This window comes from Trachemys scripta, chromosome 16 (genome assembly GCF_013100865.1).
Source record: "Trachemys scripta elegans isolate TJP31775 chromosome 16, CAS_Tse_1.0, whole genome shotgun sequence".
Taxonomy (NCBI): Eukaryota; Metazoa; Chordata; order Testudines; family Emydidae; genus Trachemys; species Trachemys scripta.
Window position 1 is genome coordinate 13,574,121 of NC_048313.1, and position 21,660 is coordinate 13,595,780.

At 56.3% G+C, this 21,660-nt stretch overlaps 1 protein-coding gene across 1 annotated transcript in view; it reads right to left on the bottom strand.

The window, feature by feature from the left end:
- Nucleotides 1–21,660, bottom strand: part of ANKRD52 (ankyrin repeat domain 52) — a 48,854-nt gene that overhangs the window by 14,301 nt on the left and 12,893 nt on the right. Inside the window, exons 2-16 of the mRNA XM_034792791.1 lie at nucleotides 18,009–18,109; nucleotides 15,007–15,085; nucleotides 13,160–13,230; nucleotides 8,387–8,587; nucleotides 7,520–7,607; nucleotides 6,006–6,148; nucleotides 5,116–5,328; nucleotides 4,833–4,911; nucleotides 4,027–4,141; nucleotides 3,145–3,227; nucleotides 2,934–3,051; nucleotides 2,427–2,495; nucleotides 1,855–1,995; nucleotides 1,152–1,229; nucleotides 632–739 (exon numbers count right to left, since the gene is read on the bottom strand). Coding sequence (XP_034648682.1) covers nucleotides 632–739; nucleotides 1,152–1,229; nucleotides 1,855–1,995; nucleotides 2,427–2,495; nucleotides 2,934–3,051; nucleotides 3,145–3,227; nucleotides 4,027–4,141; nucleotides 4,833–4,911; nucleotides 5,116–5,328; nucleotides 6,006–6,148; nucleotides 7,520–7,607; nucleotides 8,387–8,587; nucleotides 13,160–13,230; nucleotides 15,007–15,085; nucleotides 18,009–18,109 — 1,687 coding nt within the window. The remainder of the gene's footprint in view (nucleotides 1–631; nucleotides 740–1,151; nucleotides 1,230–1,854; nucleotides 1,996–2,426; nucleotides 2,496–2,933; nucleotides 3,052–3,144; nucleotides 3,228–4,026; nucleotides 4,142–4,832; nucleotides 4,912–5,115; nucleotides 5,329–6,005; nucleotides 6,149–7,519; nucleotides 7,608–8,386; nucleotides 8,588–13,159; nucleotides 13,231–15,006; nucleotides 15,086–18,008; nucleotides 18,110–21,660) is intronic.

The following is a 21,660-nucleotide window of genomic DNA, read 5'->3' on the forward strand; positions in this document are numbered from 1 at the left end:
TTTATCTGGGCACTTGCCCCGTGCATCTCACCCGTTGGTGCACCCCAAATGGACTGCTTCATCACGGGTGTTTAAAAATGGCCTCACTGCTCTTCCCAACAGGAAGATGGCTTCCATGTACCCTGGAAGGGAGCCGTCTTCCAGGAGAGCACCTCCGTGCGTTTCTGAGACGCGCAGCACCCCAGTGCCCGTCGCTCATGGCCTGCGGCTCCTCGGCTGAGGTTACCATCCTGTCTTTGGGAGCTGGCCTGAGATCCGGGCACGTCTGAGTGCACCTGTCACCAAGTCTCCTCTCTGCTCCCATCTCATCTTTTTCGGGGAACGGGCAAGCTGGCAAGCACCGGCTTCCCCTCCTCAGCCAGATCCGAGGGTGGGGACTAGGAGCCCTACACCATAATCCCAGTTCCTTCCTCCCTCGTCACACAGCTCTGCCCTCCACACTTTCGGCTGCAGCACTCGGCCCTGGCCACTCCCCGGAAGACTTCTGCCATACTCCTAGATTCGGCTGGGGAGGCTGAGCAGAAACTTCCCCCCTACTTCTTCCTGGGAGCACTCCTTATTCGAGTCGCCTGTAAGCCAAAGGGCACCAGGCAGCTTCGACTGCCCCCCCCCCCCCCCCCCCCCCCCCCACCCGAGGTTCTGTCTATTGCCGTAGGCAGCTGCATAGTGGACAGCGGTGTATCCCTGCTTGTCCCGGAGCGACGCGTCCGCACCGTTATCCAGTAAGAACTCTAAACAACTGCAAGGGGCACAGGGGAGAGGCGGTGGTCAGACACGCATTCCCATGGACGCGCCTGCCGGGCCAGCTCTAATCAGCCAGCACAGATTCCAGGCAAATGCCAGATCCTCGCTGCCCAGCACACGGGCTGCGAAAAGGACTCGGTGTCCCCCCTGAAATTCCCGCTAAAGGCAACGAGAGCGCCGTGCCCCGGTACCCCAGCTAGTGAGGACTGGATCTGCCTCAAGGCACTTTTGAGCCAAGGGCAGATCCTTATTAAAAGTCAGTCACTCCACTGCCTGCTGGAGACGCCCCAGCGTGCCGGCTCGGAGGGTGGGGAAAGGGGGAAATGGCGGGGTTCCACCAGTGCCATGGGAGACGGGACAGACGACAAATGTTATCCCCGAGCAGGAGGTTGAGATCGGCCACTCACAAGAATGCCTCCTTCACTCTGGACTCCTTCAGTGGCTCCTCGTCAGTGTCATGGCTGTTTCCTGAATGAGTCTCCGCTCTGAAAGATTGCAAGCCCGCGTCAGCTGGCTGAGACAAAACGGGGAAGCTGGAGAGACCCCAGCCAGCTCTTGGAAAGCCAGGTCCAGACCCACTCCCTGCAGCAGCAGCCGCACAGCCCTGGAACAGCCTCTGTTCCGCCCCCGCCCCGCCACACTAGGGTGAACGTCGGTTCTTTTGGACCCGTTTCCCGCTGCCTTCGTAGCAGAAGAGCATTGTGCGCCACGTGGGCCCGGCAGCATAAGCAGGGGGCTTTGTTCTTCATCAGTGATTTGTTTCTACCATCTTAGGACCAAGAGCTGAGAAAACCCTAAGGAAGCCGCCTCCTCCTCAGCGGCAAGTCGGCATTATCCCTATTTCCCACGCCTAGAGGGGAAGGGACTTGCCAGCATCACCCAGCAGAGCTGGGAGCAGACCCCAGGAGTCCAGAGACAGGCACTGGCCTATCCTTCCTTTCCCTCACAATGCTCCTCCTCTTTAGAAGCCACCAGGCACCACCTCCCACCAGGGAGCTGCCGGGTACCCGCTCCAATCAGGAAGTACCACGGACCAGCCTGCTTAGGGCCCTGCCCTGTGGGCTCCAGCAGCAGCTGCTACGGGAGGCAGGTCCCTCGGGGCTTTCCTACCTCCTGTACGTGTCCGAAGCAGCAGCATAATGTAAGGGAGTGCAGCCTTTACAGTCCGTCTCGTTAATACTGGCTCCGGTGGTGACCAGCGTCACCGTACACTGATAGCTGCCATTGGCAGCCGCGTAGTGCAGTGGAGTCCTGGGGAGGAGAGCAGAAAACGGGGTGAGGAACGCCCGCCGCCACGCAGAGCGGCTGCAAACCCAAGGAGACGGCAGCCTCACAACGTAGAAACAGCGGCAGCCAGGCCCAAGTGACACCCACGCACGGCACAGCAATATCCAACCCCCCACAGGCGACGCGGCTCCCCCTTGGGGCAGCAGCAACTCTCCGAGAAGCAGAGCTGGGCTCCCACAGGGGGGAGGAGGGGACACTGATATGGGTGACTTCTGCTCTGCGAGCACCTTCAGGGCAGGATGAGCCCCTGCCGCCCACTCAGGCCCGCCGATCCTCCCAGCCACAGGGGCTCACCCCCAACGCCCAGCTCTCTGTTCCCCGGCCCCGAGGGCGTGATTGTTCACAGAAAGTGTCTCTCTGCCCCTTCACACGGGTGTGCCGCCATCAGTACTTACCTTCCAAATTTATCTCTCCTCCTCAAGTCAGCACCGCTGCTCAACAGCAAATTAAGACATTCAACGTTCCTGTAGAGGGAACAGAGGGGAAATCCGCTGAGAGGGGCTGGTGGAACCTGAACGCCGTCCCTCTTCCGGTCAGCGCTGGCTCTCTGGGACCGCTCTGCCTAACCCGTGGCCTGCGCCTGCCTGCAGCCCATTGTCACATGTGTAAGACAAGAGAGTACGATCGAGCGCCCTGCCCGTCCCCACTGGCACGGTGCCTAGACGACCCACTGCACTGGGGGCTGCCCGTATCACTAGCAACTCTCCAGGAACACGCTTGTGCCTCCATTTCTCTCTTCCTGCTGCTCTGCAGCAACTGGGAATCGTATGTAGGTATTCGCAACCTGGCTGGACGGGTAATAAAACTCTTGATGTCCCCGTGACAGGGCGAAAGCAGCTGCAGTCGCCTCCCCCTAGAGGGCTGCCGGTGAGCCCGGCGTGATGCCTGGGGCAGGGACTCACCCTCCCGAAGCAGCAGCATGGAGGCACGTCCTCCCAAGGTTGTCAGGCGTGTTGATATCGAAACCCGCGGACAGCACGTGCTCGTTGCTCAGTGAGGAGACGATGCTGTACAGCTGACCTGTGGGGCAGGAGGAGACGGGTCAGGCGAGGACTCGCCAGGCTCCCCCAGCCCAGGCTACCCTCCCCCCAAGCCACCCCAGGCTTTGCTCACCTGAGGAAAGTAGCTTACGACAACAGTCTGAAAATCCAAAGAGAACAGCTAAGTGCAGAGGGAACATGTCGTGGATTCCACGCCTGCCAACAGGGAGAGAGGGCAGATAGGAAAGGACCAGTCACAGCTCGCTGCCCTCTGAAGCCCTAGCCCCAGCAGCAGACAGTCCTTCCTCCTGTCCCCCTGACGTGGGGGTCTCCTGATGGTGGAGAAGGAATCCTACCCCATGCCAGCCTGCAGGCTCTCCCATCAGCCCTCCCTACCCTCAGCAAATTTCCATCCGCACCGCAGCAGAGCCTGAAGCTAGACAGGCCCATGGGATGACCTAGTCTAACGCAGGCTGTTCAGGTGCACCCACAGAGCCCTCTATCAACCCCAACCACTATAGTTAGATCAAACATTTCAGTCCTCAGGAAAATCAACCAGTGGCTCCAGTTCTCTGCCTGTGGCATGAAGGGCCCCTCCCGCCCAAGGCCCGTAGGGGAGACATGAGTGATGATCCAGCAAGCGAGCCGGGCACCATGCTGCAGAGGAAGGCGAAAACGCCCCAAAGCCCCCGCCAATCTGACCTAGGGGGAAATTGCTCCCCTGCCCCAAATCTGGCGATCGGTTTGACCCGGGCACATGAGCAGGAGCTGGCAGCTAAGAAGGCTTCTCCGCTCTGCCTCTGAGCACGGGTCTAACCGGTCCTGTCTCCGGCCGTGGAGAATCGCTGATGCTTCAGAGAAAGGCAAAAAAACCTCAGAATCCCTCACGTCAATTGCACATCAGGGGGAAAACTCTCTCCCACTGGATGAGCCCGCCCCCCGCTCTCTGCCCGAGTGCACCTCCCACATCGCCACGCCCCAGCGAGAAGGGGGTTCATCCTGGAGGCCTCCTCACCTTGCAGTGTCAGCACCATTCGTCATCAAAGTACTAATTAGCAGCTCGTGGCCGTGTCTAGCAGCAACATGGAGGGGGGTATTGCCATATTTGTCAGCACAGTCTATCTCGCTGCCTAGAAAAGAGAGCAAGAAGCGGTCGGCTTGGTGGGGAATTTCTGGCCCGGGCAGCCCAAGACCTGCTCCCCCTCGTTCCCCGCGGAGGGCTGCGGTGCATTGCACCGAGACAGCGTCACACCGCCGTTCTCCAGGCAGAAGGCCCAACCTAACTGCTACCGTAACCCACGGATGAGTGTGTGTGACAGCCCTCCTCCCCGCTCCCCACACACCTCCCAGGCCTGATCTGCAAAGCGTCTGAGTGCGTCGCAGCCCCAGCTATGGAGCCCGGGCTCTCTATGCAGCTCCTGCGTTTGGCTCGGGCGGTCCCCGGTTCAGCCCTGGCTGCAGCAGCCAAGACAGCGGCTGGCACTGGACTCAGAGGACGATTGTCTCTGGTGGCAGGATCTAGTAGTGCTGACAGCTCTCTGGCGCTGAGCTTCCATGCGGCTGGAATTCCAGCTTGGTGCTCCACGAGAGCTAAGATCCAGACCTAACACGCGTCTCCCTGTGAGAGGGGCTGTTCAGCTGGGGAACGGAGCTGATTTTGGGGTGGGGGGAGGCAGGGCACTTCATTCCCCTGGCAGACGCTATTAAACACTGAAACAAGGAAAGAGGGACGGGGTGCCCGGGAGGCACCGGTTGGTGAGAGCTGAAGTGAAATGCCCGGTAGGAGAAGAACATTAACTCAGCGTCCAGAGAGCCACTTACCGTTCTGTATGAGGATCTGAGAACGTGTAAACCGTCCGTGAATGGCAGCCATATGCAAAGGGCTCTTCCCTTCCTTACTCTGCAGAGAGAGAGAGGGGGGAACTAGCCAGCTGGGGACACTGTCCCCGAGCTCGGCGATCGAGGGGTGAAAGTCCCGTCCGTGCCTGGAAGATCCCGTGTGTCTGGGTTCCGAACTCCATCCTTCCTCCCTACACCCCCCGAGTTCATCCCACCTGCCGCCCCTGCAAGTCTTGTGCGCGTGGTCCGGCCCCGGCCGGCGTACCTGAAAGTTCACGTCGGCTCCATTGTTCACAAGGAGCTCCAGGCAAAGGGCCCCGTTGGTGGAGACGGCAGCAAAGTGCAGAGGGGTGAAGCCCTTCTCGTTGGGCTGATTGACGTTGGCGCCGTAGTTGACCAGCTCATTGGCCACGGCGTCCTGGCCCATGTAACAGGCGATGTGAAGTGCAGTGTTCCCAAGGCAATTGGGTTCATCGATCTGCGGGAACGAACAGAGCCAAGAGCCTTCAGGGGATCTCGGTCAAGGATGGGCTGGGACTGGCCAAGAAAGGGGGGGGGAGGAGAGCCCATTCTACCGAGAACCAGATGCCATCAATCCCTGATCTCCTCCTCCACACATTCCCCATCCATGCCCCACTCCCCTCAGTGCCTGGGGACCCCCTCAAGTCATCACAGGAAACAGAAGCAAACGCTGACTGCTCAGCACAGGAGACGAAGAAAAGTCCCAAATCCAACTGAAACAAGGGCCAAACACTGTTAACTACAGGGGGAATTTGGGTAGGACAATGGCATTAACTTCCCTAACTCTTGGGGAAAGCACTCGGGGATCTTTAAAAAGCATAAGTGACCAGGGCCTCAGTTTTCCCTCTCTAGCGTCAAGTCCAGCAGCATCCCGCTGAGATCCGTGCAGCCCCAGTGGGTGAGAATGCCCACTCACTCCCCCCACGACAGCCAGAGAGTTTCCAGCACCCCCACAGATTTCACCCATCCAAGGACTAAGACCGCACGCTCTCCCGGGACATCTCCCAGCATCTGCCTACACCCAGTGCCTTCCTTAGAGTCCGCAGAGCAAGCGGAGCCCTGGTCCCGCAATGGCACTGGGACCCGCCATCAACGAATGGCCACATTCGTTTGCCAAGCCGCCACTGGCCTCACCTCGACTCCCAGCCTCAGCAGGTGTTTCACAACCTCGACCTGGCCACTGGCTGCCGCGGTGTGGAGCAAGGTGTAACCCTTCTTATCCTTGCACATGACGTCAGCTCCCCGGGCCACCAGCAGCTTCAGAACTTCCAAATGCCCTGCGCAAAGGAAACAGGAACTCAGGGCTGCATTACCTCAGCGGCCGGCGAGTCCTGAGCACGGCGGCGATGGGGGCTTCAGGGTCGATACGCGGCCACCAGACACAGGACTGGGACCCGCCATCGCGTTCCACGGACCAGCCACCTGGGCGGCCCAGAGGGGGAAAGATTCCCCGCCCCCCAGCCGTGCCATGAAGCTCGCTAACAAGGCGATTCAGATAGAAATGTCTTAGTTTGACTTCACTTGCGCCACATGGGATGGGCAGGGGCTTGGATACGTGGGTCAAGAACTCTGTCTAGCCTCGTATGCTCCACTGAAATGCTGTAACTCCCTGCAGTTCAATCCTCCTGTCCCTTTGACACCAACACCAGCAGTGGAGGGGACCTGCTTTTCCCCGGCTGCGCAGCGGTGGCATAATATTAGCGCCGTCCCCCGGTGCAGCGGCCTGTCACTGGCCACGGCCTGCTAATGCCAGCAGGACTTGGGCCTGACAGCAGTAAGGAGTGGCACGAGGCTGCCCCTTGGCTGTCACTGCCCAGACTTTGCTCCCCCATAAGTTAGCGGGGAGAGAAGAGGCTGTATGTCATAGGGCGTGCCTGCCCTGTAGCACTCCCTCCCTCAGTTTCCCATCACCCCCTCTGGGCTGCCTTTCATGGGTAGAGCCTTTATGCCCAGGCTGCTTCCCTGGGGTCCTCCCAGCCCCTAATTTAGGGCCTTCCCCACCAACCTGAGTTCTCTGCCATCACCTGACCCCAGGGAGCCCTGCTCCTGAGGCCGGGAGGTAGCTACCTGTGGCACAAGCGGGCTGAGTGATCCGGGCTGGCTGGCCCCCAGCCTCCTGGCCTTTGCGGGGCAGGCCTCCCCATTACACCTTCATAATGTGCTTTTGCGTACGAAAGGTGCCATACGCCCTCCCAAGTCCAGTGTCTCCCCCACCCCCTTGCAGCCACAGGCTGATGGGAGAGTCCAGAAAAGGGTTCTCCTCCCACCCTGCCTGCCAGATCTCGGCTGGCTCTGTCCCTTCTCCTCCAACACGGCCAGCCACATGATGCCAGGCCCGGGACAAGAGAGATCTGGAGCCCTGGCTGCCGAACGAAGATCACACGGGAGTCAGGCCCACGTGCTGAATGACACCCGAAGAGCTCACAGCTGCAGGGGGAGGGGACGGTTTTGAGGTTCTATGTGCAGAACTGGTGAGACTGGGGGGAAGGGGAGAACACCCACGGCAGTGTGCCCCCCCCCCCGACTCACTGCCTGTGCCACTAGCTGTATCCGCAGGGGAGTCCCAAAAGGGGACGCTGGGAAGTACCTGTATCAGAACAGGGCCAGCTAACAAAGGGACAGACAGGCAAGGCACGAGGGAGACGTACCTAGGAAGGCTGCCCAGTGGATGGGCTGACGCTCCTTCTTGTCACACGTGCTCAGGCTGGCCCCCTTGTTTAAGAGCAAGTTCACTATCTGGAGGAGAGAGGAAGCAGTCAGAGGAACGGCTCCCACCAAATTCTGCCAATCCCGTCCCGGCACACACGAGAGCCTCGCGCCTTCTGCAGCCCCTGGAGCGATGGGGCCCAGCTGGCCTCCAGGCACTGCCACAATTTAAACGTTTCCTAGCAGCCTGGCTGGCTGACCCTGGCCGGCCGGGGGTGCGGCCGGAGGAGGTCAGTCAGACCAGAGAGGGCTCTCTCCACACAGGCGAGCTGGTTCAGAGGGCAGGAAACAGATGCTGCGTGTTGGGTGTCCATGGTAGATGATTTCTCTCCCTGCCCACCCCCAGCTCCTCACTGCCCCGACTGAGGATCTTGCACATGGAGCGCATGCATCTAAGGACGAAGCACTTTCCCCCCTCTAGCCGGCAGCTTAGCAATGCTTCGGGGCTCCCCCTCTCTGTATCCTGGGAATGCCTCCAGGCTTTGATCAGCTGCAGGGCCCCATTGTGCCAGGCGCTGCGCGCACAGCATGGAATACAGCCCCTGCTCCAAAGAAATCCCAAGCCAAAAGGCGGACAGACTGCTGCAGGCAAACAAAGCAACTTGGCCAGAGTCCCGAGCCTGTCGTTCACCGTGTCATTTCCATGTAGTCCCTTCCCTCGAGAGATCACCCTCGCTTCACAGACGGGGAAGCTGAGATGCCAAGGTCACAGAACCAGACTGAGAACCCCCAAGTCCCGAGCGCCTCCTCCCTCCGGACCACCTGCCCGCACCCCCTCAGGGAGGAACACGCAGGTGCGGGATGCTCACCTCGATGTGGCCGCTGTGCACGGCGTGGTGCAGCGCCGTGCGGCCCGTGCGATCTGCCACGTTCACACTGCTCAGCAGGGGGATGATGGCCTCTGCGCACTTGATGGCGCACTTGGCAGCGGCGACGTGGAGCGGCGTTTGCCAGTACTTATCGCGGGCGTTGACGTCCGCCGAGTGCTTCAGGAGGAGGTTAAGTGCCTTCTGCCAGGACAGAGAAAGGGTGGCTGTACCCCACGCCGGTGGGGGCAGACAAAGCCTCAGGAGCTAAGCAGCACCATTCGGTCTTGAAATTAAACCAAGCAGCCAGGGGTGAAGGGGCAGGTTCATCACTAGCAACGCGTCTGGTTACCCTACCCGCCTCTTAGATCGGTAATGGCAGCCCACTGCTTGCCCAGGGACTACAACTCCCAGCATGCAATGCTTCATCTTGAGCCAAGCTGCTGGATATCGGAGCTGGTGTGGGAAGGCTGCGATTTGGTTGGGTTTGCACACTGCACTCATCACCACGGCTGCCACATTGGGCAGCTCCTTGCCCGTCCTCTTCCCCTTTCAATGCCGCCCTGCCGAGACGCAGCCTGCTGCAGAAGGGTGGAGTGCCGGGGAGTGAGACTGGCACTCCAAAAGGCCTGGCGGCGTTTTAAAACGGGTGTAACGATCACAGGATGGTACAAAACCCTAGTGCAGACAGGGCACGCTGTAGCTTAACACGCGTTACCCGCTGACACCCGGTAACGAGCCCTGTCTCCACAACGATGTTAAGTGTGCTGGCTATCACACCCCTGTTTTCCTGGGGGCTGAACAGCCTACGATGGGCTCATCTCTGAGGCGAATTCTATCCGCACCTCCAAAAACACTGCCCTGACCCTTCAGCCCAATCGCGCCTGCCCAGAAGCAGCCTGGGACCGGAAGGGCTGGGAGTCAAGGTTTGCCCTTCGGGACCGGGGTGCTAGCTGGCAGAGTTGGCTGGGGCAGCGGGCGCCGTACCAGGCACTAGCTAGCGATACTCGTATTAGTCCTTCATTTCATTGCATGATTTTTCTTTTTTAAAACCACTGAAATCTAGACACAGCCACGAGCAGTCGCCGATGATAGCCAAGATCCCACAAACAGAACACTGAGGGGCCCCAGGCTGGGGTCTTCAAAGGCCCCTGCCAGATGGACTTTCAATGGGTGCTGGGCGCCTAAGTCCCTTTGGCTTACCAGGACATCTGAGCCTTACCCTGTGGGCAGCTGGGCCTTCACAAGACTGCGCCTATCTCTCCCTAGAGTGCCTCCTACTGGTCAGTGACAAGCCTCAAAGGGAGGTTAACTTATTGTCACTAAGCCATTCCAGTAAGAGGAAAGGATGCTGCCTCTGACCCAAAGCCCCTGCTGAGAAAGGAAGAGGTACGTCCTTGGAAAAACCACTCGGACAGCTGGCTAAACCACTGAACTGACCTACTGGAGCCAGACAGCGGGGCAACGTGTGAACGACCGAGGCCCTGAAATCAGGCAGGGAAGCTACAAAATGAGATGCTTTTTAAAGCTTCATTCTCCAGCCAAGCCCCTCGGGGATCTGACGCTAGCTACATCCGCCTTCATGCAGGGAGCAGCTGGCACTGTTCCTCTAGAGACCCCCTCTGCCCACCACAAACCGTTCCACTTCAGCTTTGCTTTTCCAAACCGTGAGCATGCAAGAGTGATGCCTCCAGAACGGAGAGCGCGTTCCTCCTCAGCAGGGAACAGCACAGACCTCCCCATGCCTCCGACTCCAACCCGAGTCCCTGGCCCTGACGAGATCCCCTCGTTCTTCCTCACCCCGGGGGCTGGCGGCTTGCAGGAGACTTGGGAGCATGCAGACGGAGCACGCGTCCCAGAATGCTGCTTTGTGCCCTCACATGGGCATTGGCCAGGAAAGAACACTCCTTTGCCCTGCGCCTTTCCTGGTGGAATCGTGCTGGGGGGCTCAGGGTGGGCCATGGACTGTCTAGGTGGCAGGTTCAAATCCAGCCCAGCTCGGGAGCGACCAAAAGGCTCGTGAACTGTTTGGTGGCCCTTGCATGAAGTTTCTCGGTGTAGTTCCCAGAGGGCAACCAGCCACCTTCCAAATCACAGCAGCAGCTGCCCTCCACCAGGCTCCTGCTGGCAGCCTCAGCCAAGGACTGACTGAGCCCTGGAGACCGAACTCCCTTCTCACCCCTTAAGAAGGCCCCTCCAAAAAGTCACACGGGGGAGTCCGTGGCGCATGGGGGAAACCTGCCCTGCTGTTGCCTGTATGGCCCATTCTAAGGCTAAAGAGAGGCCTTCGGCATGATCTGACACCCTTCCCCAGCGCAAAATCCCCGGCCCTGAGCCCTGTGATCTTGCAGTTAATGAGCGGTCTCGAGTGACTCATGGGATGTGAGGATCGCAGACCAGACCCATGTGACCCACCGACCTACATTTTATCATCATCCCTCCCCACCCCCCTGGATAATGCACCACAACCCCCTTTCCCATGGGGCCGGCTGACCCTGAGCGGGAACGCAACACTTCCTAAGTGTGCGGGGACGGGGAGGGGAACGAAGGCAAGGGAGGTGGCTTAACTTAGCATGCTCAGCGGTTGGAAATGGCCTGAAGCCGGGGTGGGGGGAGCAGAGAAAAGCCTTTGCACAAGTTAACTGGCTCTAGGGGAGAACAAAGCAGTTCAGCACATTTCCGGGCAGATTCCCTTCCGAGGGGCAGGACTGAGAGCAGAGAACGAGGCACTCCAACGGAGCAATGGTGGGGACACGAGAGACCCCAGCACACCCTCATCATGCACCGCTGCCCTCAAATCCAAAGCCAGGACCCAGAACAGGGTTGCGATTGCCTGCCTGGAAACATCCCCAGCGCTGGGATAGATTCCACGGGGGAGCTCTTCAAAAGCACCTCAGAGATTTAGATGCTGAAGTTCCATTGAGGGCCAGTGTGATTTGTGCTCCTAAATGCCTTCGGTGCCTTTGAGACGCTCCACACTCCTCCTCTGTTCTAATACGATTAGCAGGAATTCTCCCTCTGCCCAGGACTCGCGGGGTTCTTCCTCTTTGCCGTGGAGTTCTGCCTTTCTCTAGCCCATCTCAAAGGGCTTTGCCAACAATGCACCCCACAACCCCCCCGAAAGGTAGGCTGGCTACTACCCCTATTCCAGACACAGCCGAGCCTAGGACACTGAGGGACAAAGCAGCTTGCACGTTAGTGACGACGTTCAGCTTTCCAGTCCCCTGCTCTGGCCGCTAGACCACAATGCTCTGCTCGCCCTCAAGCTGTCCGTACGTCAATTGGCTTCCACTGCCGCAAGGGAGGTTTAAGTTGGACATTAGGAAAAACTTCTTGTCAGGGTGGTCAAGCACGGGAATAAATTGCCCAGGAAGACTGTGGGATCTCCATCACTGGAGATTTTTAAGAGCAGGTTGGACAAACACTTGTCACGGATGGTCTAGAAAATACTTAGTCCTGCCATGAGTGCAGGGGACTGGACTAGACGACCTCTCGAGGGCCCTTCCAGTCCTACAATCCTATGATTCTATATTTGTTTAGCCAACCTCTGCCACCCACGTCACAACCCTGTGACCAAAACAAAAGCCCCCCTTTCATAGCATCTCTGCCCAGAACTGGACCGAACTGGCTAGTGATGAAGGAGCTTGGATGTTTCCCTCCGGGTACAGATCTCTTGGGGACCAGCACCGAAAGGAACTGAGAATAAAGTGGTAATTTCACGATGTTTCGGTTCAAAGTTTTAAATCTTTGCTTAAGTTTTGCAGGGTATATTTGAGTGGGGAAGGCGAGCACTCGACAACACTTGCTCACGAAACTGCAGAAAGGACGGGGCACGGAGGAAGAAGAAATTTCTGAGACACCTAATTGCTACACCTGGCATACAAGAGAAACTCCCGTCAGTAGCTAGCATGTGGGATGCCGGGGGCAGTCGCCGGGTACAAAAACCCCTTTTTTAGCGCTCAGGAGTCACTGAATAGCCTGGCACCTCCAGCCTGTTCTGCTGTCCATGATGTCAGCAGCCACCCTTGTGTACTATGCACGCTGACGGATTCAATTCTGTTCATCCACGGGGGAACTGTGCTTGACCTTTATCATTGTCACAGGAACACGCTGGAAATCGATGCAGAGAGCGGCACGTGAGGAAAGATTTAACTAGGCATACCTTGGCTAAACAACATTATCGGCGGCCCGCTGCAGACGGTACTGCCACTGCCTGCAAAGAAATGTATGTGCCCAGACGTGACTGCAGAAGTGAGCCCTTAGAGGGGGCAGACGTGATACTAGCAAATAGCTGAAAGGTGTAAGCATCACGGTGGGAGGGGAATTGGCTAGGGTGGTCCCAGGAGTATTATTACCATTAATAAAGTGAAGTTAAGCCCAGGGAAGGCTGAATATCAGGAAATACTTCCTGACAGTGAGATCCATTAGGCTGCGGCATCACCTCCTAAAAGAAAGAAGTGGAAAGAGCCCCACCACTTGGGGCATTTAAAACAAGACAAAGCCCTAACAGGAAGATATTGCAGGGAGAACCCATGTACTGGGGGTGGAGTAAAGGGAATATTATGGGTCTTTCCCAGTTCTATTTTCTGTTTTTCAAATTATTATGGGGTCTGGATGGTCCTTTATCTCGTCGAAAGAGAACATCCAGCCCCCTGGGGCTCTCAGCTGGACTCAGAGCAGGCATGCAGAAAGCAGGGGGAAAGAAAACAGTTACTCAAAAAAGAGCCCAGAGGAGACAGACCGATTCATTACTGCGAGGCTTGCAAGAGCACCTACCTCATTGCGAGAAGCTGCGGCGCGATGCAGCGGGGTTAGCCAAACAGTGTCCTTTGCATTTACGTTAGCACCTGAGGAGACGGAGCAGAAAGAGGAGGTGAACACATCTGGGCAAGGGGCACTGCCAGGGTAGAAGACTGTCAGATGCTCCAAGGCACCATCACTGTTTTTAAACACCCACTGCTGTGTCTGCTTGGTTAGACAGCGTGTCAATTTCTTCGGTTAAAGCTTTAGGGCCGATCTACACTTAAAAGTTAGGTCGACACTTAAAGTGTTGGAACCAGTAGTTAAGCCATTTGAAACCGCACTGTAGACACAGCTGGGCCGATGGAAGAATTCTACCTACATCCGCAGACCCCTTCTGTCACTGTAGGAAAGGTCTAGACCAGGGGTCCCCAACGCGGTGCCCGCGGGTGCCATGGCGCCCGCTGGGGCATCTATGTGCACCCGTGTCCTGGCCGCCAGACAAACAGCCGCCGAAATGCCACCAAGCGACGCCTCTTGATGACGCTGCTTCTCGGCATTTCGGCGGCAACGCTTCTTTGCTTGCCGCTTCTCGGCAGCATTTTGGTGACTGCTTGTCCGGCGACCGCGCTGCTAGGCGGCTAGTCGCCCGGTGCCCAGTCGCCCGGCGCCCACCCCACGGAAAGGTTGGAGACCATGGTTCTAGACTGTGGTGCTACTGTAACGTAGCTCTACCCTTAGTTTAGACGCTACAAAACATACGCTCCGGCACCAAGTGGAACAGCTACGCCCAGCAGAGGGCTGCAGCTCCTTGGCGTGAAGCGCAGGGAATGCAGCACTGAGGTAGATGGAAAAAACTACATTTCCCAGCACACACTGCTCCACCTTCATCTCAGTGGCCACAAGACTATCAGTCCCAGAATGCAGTTCGTCATCTTGTTCTAAAAGGAGGCTGCTCGGACAAAGATGGTGCATTTCATACTGGAATCTGTAGGTGTGTGTACAGGTGAAGGAGACCAGAGCCGCACTGCAGGAGGCTGCAGGCCTGGCTTTTGTCATCCCTGCTCTGCTGTCTCAAGATTCTCTGTGCCAGCCTAGGACTGTCAAAACCCAGCGTAGAGCTGCCCTGCTCTTCCATGCCACCAGCAAACTGCTGACAAATCAAGGGCATCTGGAGAGAGCAATGACAATGAATGTCAGATTAGGGGCCTTTTTTCTCCCATCTATGGCGTGCAGAGAGCCAGCCTGGACGTAGATTTGAGCTATTTCAGAGGAAAATGGTACTTTGGGTTAGAGCCAAGTATGCAGCAGGCAGGTGCTGAGCAAAATTCTCTAGTCCTCATCCCACACCCAACAAATGATCCAGATCTGCGGCTCCCCACCCCACTCCTGCAGTTCGAGGCTTCCCCCCAGATAGTTCTGTCACTATCCTTCAATCCTGACCCACAGTCCCTGCTATCCCAGCCCGGGGCTCCCCCCATAGAACTCGATCAATGCCCCTCAGTCCTGACCCACAGCCCCCCAGTATTACAGCGGTAGGCTCCCTGAGCTCTGCCATTGCCCCTCAATCCCAATTCACTGCTCCCCTCACCAGGTCTGCAGGTGCCCCTCAATCCCAATCCGCAGCCCCCTAACTCCCAATATTCCAGTGCTAGGTTGTTTTAAGATTTGCACAAACCTCCTCTTGGCATCTGGGTGAGAGCAACTAATGACATTTCCTTTGTGACTCAAGCACCAATTCTCCTGTGGATGAAAAACCCTTGTACCCCCATGCCCTGGAGCAGCAGCCCCTCCGCGTTAGACCCACAGGAGGGCCAGGCTGCCTAAACCTGAGCACATCCATGCAGCTGGCTGTACTGGGCAGAGACAGTTGAGGGTCTTACCTGACAGTATTAGGAGCTCAATGATTGGGACATCTCCTAAGTAGGCAGCAGCATGCAGTGGGGTTCGTCGTTCTTGGTCCTGCCCAGGGAGATAAAAAAAGGCCGTGATGCAACTATCCACACAGCAAATACCGCTCCTTCCCCATCCAACTTCCCCCACCCTAAAGACCCAAATGCTGCTTCCTGCCCTGAGGACATCTGGGTAAGTCTAAGTGATGGAGGAGTCTGCTTAGGACCAGCAAGAACTGACAGCCTGGTGGGGAGGCAATGGACTACCTTTCATACCGCAGTCCACTTCAGGGTATCTGTCAGGTGGAGCAGGGGCTGGGGGGCCAGGAATCCAAGGGTCTATTCCCAGTTCGGGGAGGTGAGTGGGGGCTAGTGGTTAGAGCAGGGGGCTGGGAGCCAGGACTCTCAGTTGGCTAATTTCTAACTCTGTCACCTTGGACAAGTTATTTCACTTCCTCCCTGCTCCAGCTTCCCTAAACCGAGATGGCATCTAGCTCGCAGGGTTGTAAAGCTTAATGAAGGTTTGCAAAGCGCTTGGAGAGCCCTACATGAAAGGTTTATAAAACCACCAAGCAGTATTACCCCGGTGCTCCACATGCCCTTCACACACCCCGTCATTCTATGTCAAGTGCCAACAACAATAAAAGCCTGCGAGCACCCGGAGCAGCTCCCAAAATGCATCAAGCCCAAGTAACTGGGAGAGGCTATAAAGGTGCAGGAAGCACAGCGTAGATAAGATCAGTTTTCTTCGCTTGGTGCTGGGCCCTGGGTAACCTCGTCCTTGAGGCATTTGGCTCAGTCTCGGCAAACATCAAGTGGGTTAGAGGGGCACAGAAGAAAGATTGAGGTCCCAACTTTTAATTGCATTTAATGAAAGTTGTGTTTTTTTTCATTAAGTTAAAAAAAAAAATAAGGAGAGAGAATCAAGACAACGACTGGGAGGACTGGCAAACAATCTGGAGAAGCAGAAAGTGAAACTGACCAATCTCATTCCCAAGTGAAATCAGCACCCGAAGAGATACGTGCGTTAAGTATTAATCGGTCTCTGGTTTTTTGCACAACAGAGCAAAGGCATTTTAGAGAAAGGATGATTCTGATCCACTCCCGTTAAAGAGAAGGAGACTATAGAATTATCACGTCCTTGAACGAGGCAGCCAAGGAACAAAGTCTCCTGATCCCTTTGTAACATGTCAAGATATGATCTAATCCTTAGTCCCAGTGGCTGGCACCAGAATCAGTGCGGGGCCTCCCCTCTGAGCCAGCACAGAGCCCACGATGCTCGACCCAGACCCATGCTGCTCCCTTGCACTATTCATTCAGGGTCCACAACAGTGCTAGCCCCGTGTGTGCTGCAGCATGGACAGAAAGAGGCTGAAGCATTAGATGCAATGGCCAAGAGCATGCGGAAAAAATAACACAAGGCCAGAGCGCAGCGCAGTGAAAACCTCATGAATGCCCCACAGCCTATCAGAGAGTAAGATGCTGAACCAGACGCAGCCACTTACCCAGAACCCATGACACTGACCTAGAGACACAGCCTAAAAGAGCAAGTAGTCACTGATCCCGGGCCAATCCCCAGCGCCACACGCTGACAGACAGCTAGGCTGAGCCAGTCATTTTTTGTTAACAGTGAGGGTCGTCACTGGGATAACTGACATGGGGTCGAGGCACTGGCAGTTTTCACATCGAGGTTGGATCCGCTCTAGTCCAAGCAGGAAGTGTTTCAGGGCAGCTCTCTGGCCTGTGTGATTCAGGAGGCCAGATCGGATGATCGCAGTGCTCCCCCTTTCTGGCCTTGGAATCTATCCACCAGCCTACCCCACAGACAGACACCACTCTCAGCCATACACCTGCCACTGGTTTGTTCGCAGGAATCTTGGAAGCCAGATGAAGGGAGCGTTTGCATCCAAGTCTGATTGGAACATTTGCATGTGGATTTTACTCTCCTCTTCCTCAGAGCTGGCTTTTCAGGTTACATCACGGGCCACGATCGACCCAGGAGGCCTCTGAAGCAAGGGCACTCAAAATGAGCGCTACCAGGAGCTAGAAGGATGCATCTGACTGGCAAGAGAGCGAACGAACTGGTAGCTGCTATTCGTCCTGAAGACGGGGTGTGGTCCGAAGACTGCAGGCTGCAGCATTCAATATGGCATCTTCATCCAAAGGGCCAACCCCCGCCCCAAACAACTCAATCTGGACCACTGCATTCTGGGCCTGGCAAGCCACACCTCCTTACCCAAGGTGAGAACAGCCAGGTGGTAGCACCTGCAAGGCTGCATTTCGGCCAGCCCCACCCTGCTCGGGTGTACTCTGCAGCCAGATTTAAAAGAGGGGCAGCGAAAGTGCATCTGTATTCCTTGGGACGTTAGCTCTGCTCCACCAACCAGGCCAGCCTCAACACAGATAGCTCAGCCATGCTCTCATCAGACTATGCTGGACCGCTCTTCCAAAGGAGAGCAAGGGATGCTGGGGATGCAGCCAAACTAGTCCCAGTTCACTGCCCTTCCATTCACCTGCAGCCTTCAAACGAAGAGCAGAAAACCGACAAGACACTGCATTGTCCGAACGCTTTATAAATAGCGGACAAGTCTCCCAGTGACTAGGATGTACCATTAACCCCATTTTACAGAGGGGGAGAGGGAGGCCAGGGGACAAAGGCCCAGATTTTTAAAGATATTTAGGCATCCCAAGGCCTTCCTTGGGAGCCTAAGTCAGTGAGGTGTCGCAACCCCTAAATACCTTTCAAAATCTGAGCCAAGGTTGCAAAGCCAGGAATAGAACCCAGGAGCCTTGCCGCCAAGTTGCTACTCTAACCACTGGATCACATTGCAGAAAAGATTCTCGCTCGCTTACCAGAAGAGTAACAGTTCCACCCTCTCTGCTTTGGCTACACAAGCATATTTCAGAGGCAAAACGGAGGAGGACAGGTCAATCTGAGACAGGCGCGTCAGCGTGCCACGCTAGGCCAGGCAGCTGCTGGCTCCAGCACTCACCAATATATTGATATTCTCTTTCTGGTTCAGCAACGACCGCACCTCCTCTATATCGCGGTTGAAGATGGCTTGGACCAGAGGAGGCTGCAAAGAGAAAGACACTCAAGCTGTGAAGCAGGTAAAATGAATGTGCAAGGACAGGGATGGGAGGATGGCCGGCAACATCATTCATATACCCCCAAGACCAGCCCGACAAGTTAGTCACCTCACGCCACCTGTGTTTGTTTGGGGCTCCTGCTTCTATAGCAAACCCAATATCTACTGAGCCACTCTAGCGAGCTGCAGCTGTGGAGACAGGCCCAGCTGTGGCATCTGACAGGAATTCTCCCCCACTCCTTGCAGCTGAAGGCTTTTAATATTTATACAAGCCAATTTCTGTTTAAAAAAATAAAGAGAGAGAGAGAGAGGCTGCTGCTCCTGCAAGGATTACAAAACTGAAGCGAAGTGAGTATTGGTGGAAATTGCCGGGTTATCCACCCTAGGGAATAAAGCCATGAGATGAAGAAACGCGGTACAAGTTTTGCACTCTACCCATGGGCCTGGAAAGACTACATCTGGGGGGGCAGGGGCACCCAGTCAGGCCCTGATCCTGGCCAGATCTCAGTGGGAATCTGTCACCTTAGTTCTCTGCCAAGAAGAGGGCCAACTGCTGCCAGTTGTGGGGGGAACTTGCCCGCGGGGAACTGGACCGAGACTCAAACTCGTTTCACACAGGGGCCACACTCAATAGCTGGCAACGGCGTTTGATTGCTCTGTTGTGGAGGCCAAAGACTTCGTAAAACTCAAGGAGGGACTGGCCATTTCTAAGAAGTTATAATGCCAACAAAACTCGTTTAGGAAGGGATATAAACAGTCAAGCTTCATGGCTTAAACCACTCTCTAATTATTCGGATGAGACCTTCATAGGGGGTAGATTATCCCACATCTGCCTTCCCCTGGGCTTCTTGCAACATCCTTTGAAGTGGCCGGTGCTGGCCACTGTCTGAGACAAAATACTGTCTCGATGGATGACAGGTCTGATCCGGTCTGGCAATTCCTACACTTCTTACCCAGCCTGAATTTTAACAAGTGCCTTAGAGGGGAAAGACGCTGCATCTCTCTCCCAAATCCCCTGAGCCATCCGCTCCCAACAGGATACAGCATCCCATGAGCAAATACTCAGGAAAGCTAGCTCTCGGGGGTCACTCAGTGAGAGGGGCAGGCCCTGAACCCAAAGACACTCTCTTTTCAGAACCCACGTATGGATTGTCTTCAATAGCAAGAGAGTGAACATGGCCCAGAGCGGGGCCCTCCTCTCAAATCTCACGCTGCAGGGTAACAGCCAAACCCCCTTCACCTCTCCTGTCACTACTTCTGGGGCTAGCCTCAGTTGCCATAAGATTTGGCTATAGCCAGAAAATGTCGACACTGATCCCATTGGCCTAAAATGGATCTTTATGGACAAGCCCCCACTTGCGATGTGCTCCACAACCCCCTGTCCTGTCCCTTACTTCACCCTATAATCCACCTTCTGACCCCTCTCAGCAGCAGAGAGCACACAGTTACCAGGAGTGGTACCCTGGAAGACCGACCTCAGGGAAAGACTGGTATCTTCGGTTCTGATGGCATGGGGGGAACACACCCTCCTGGGAACCTGGTGCAGGTTCGGTTACGGTGGGTGAGCATCACCCATGGGAGCCCCAAGCGTTGGCAGCTACCCGGGACCTCCCTGCAGCAGTAACAGAACCCTGCTGCGGATTTCCTGTCACCCAGGCCCAGATTGTACTTTCTGTCGTTTATCCTGGGAGCTCTTTGGGGCAGGGACCGCGGCCGCCTTTACGTCTGTATAGAACCAAGCGCACTGTGGCCAGGACCGAAAACAAACCACCCCCCTTTGCTCAAGGTAGCGCAGCAAAGCAGATCTCCAAGCAGCCCAGCTTCTGGGGTGATGCCTGCTCCACCTTGCCCTCACGTTCACTCCAGCACCACCAACCTCATCTGCTCATCTTGACTGGTCTGCTCAGCAGAGGGAACCCTGAACTTGCATTTCCAGGGCAGACTTGCCGCCCTTACTACCCTGCTAACTCCAGATTCCCTCTCCCCTCTCCATCCAAACACGTGCATGAAAGCAGCGAAAGGTAGGGGGACACATCCCCAGTCGGAGGGAACGAGCGAGTCATTCGCGTGGAATGCAGTGGACTCAGCATCCAGCGTTAGACATTTCCAAAAAAAAAAAAAAATAGATGCACAGACGCATAATTATGCCCTGCACGGACTTCAGCGGAGCTTGCAAGCAATGCTGGGACTGACACACCCACCCACCATTCACAAGGGAAGCTGAATGTTTTGGTTACCAAAAAAAAATAAAATAATAAAAATAAGGTTACTCCCCTGTTCCCTTCTCTCCCCGCCATGTGAGGCTTTAACCCCCCAGCCTATTGGTGAGATTGCAACAGCGAGGGACCACAGCAGGGGTAAATATTTGCTTGGAGGAGTCAGCAGCCCACATCTCAGAAATCATTACTGCCGGGGTACGAACAAAGGGGGTTCATGTCAAATCAGGGGGTTCAAGATGAGATGTTTGTGGGCCAGTGGGGTATTTGGAGCAGGGGGAGGTGCTGGGCGTCATCCAGGGAGTAAAGGGGGAGAAGCAACGAACAACTGTGTATCAATATACTCTGCCTTAGGAAAGTGAAGTACATACGAGATTCAGGCTCCTTGGGGCTGGGAGGTTTAATTCATACCCCTTACAGCGCAGAGATGATTGAAACCTGACCCTTTTAGGGGAATTGTACGTGGCGATGGTCATCTGTATAGCCACCCTTCCTTCCCCATCCGCCCCCCTGGGTGAGGGGGGTATCTACAGAGATCAGTCAGCCCTGCTGATTTGGGGGTTGTGACACAAGTCAAGTGGGGTGCAGACAGGACTGACTCACCCCCCCCCCAGTATGTAGGGAAGCTGAATCACATATACCGCCGATGGCAATAGGGTGCATGGGAAATGCCTCATCACACCCGGGGAAATGGCAGGGCATACAACAGCACAGGGGCACCCCCCCCCCCCCCCCCCCCCAAGTGATGAAAGTGGGATGCGAGATGAATCACCCCCTAACTTGTGAAAGTGGGGTGCACACCGTGGGTGGTGTCAAATCAAGCCCCACCTCTGGCCCGAGAGGGGCTGAAATGGGAAGGGGGATGAGGGGGTGTAGAGGGAGAAAGGCAGGGAATGAAAACGGGGAGGCTCAAATCCTGTCCAGCCTTCGGGGAGATAAAGAGGTTGATGGAAGGAGTAAGGGGGTAGGAAGGATGGCTGGGGAGACGGGGATAAGGAAGGAGATGAGGACGGGGAGGCAGGGAGAAGACGGGGAACAGGCAGAGCTAGGAGATGGGGGACACCAATATGGGGGAGCAAAGGGAAGGAGGCAAAGATGAAGGCAGGCCAAGCGGGGCGGGGAGGAGGGGCAGAGCTGGGGGGCAAAGAGGCTGGCACTGGGGAAATGGGGCAGTGGGTTGGAAAGGGATAAAAAAGGGGTGCAGAGAGGGTGGGGGGGAAAAGGGGAACAGAAATGGGGCAGGGGGTGGATGGGGGCTCCGGGAGGCCAAAGGCAGAGGGGCCAGGGCCAGAGATGGGGTGCGAGGGGCATTTGCAGAGATGGGGAGCAGGGGGTAGGTG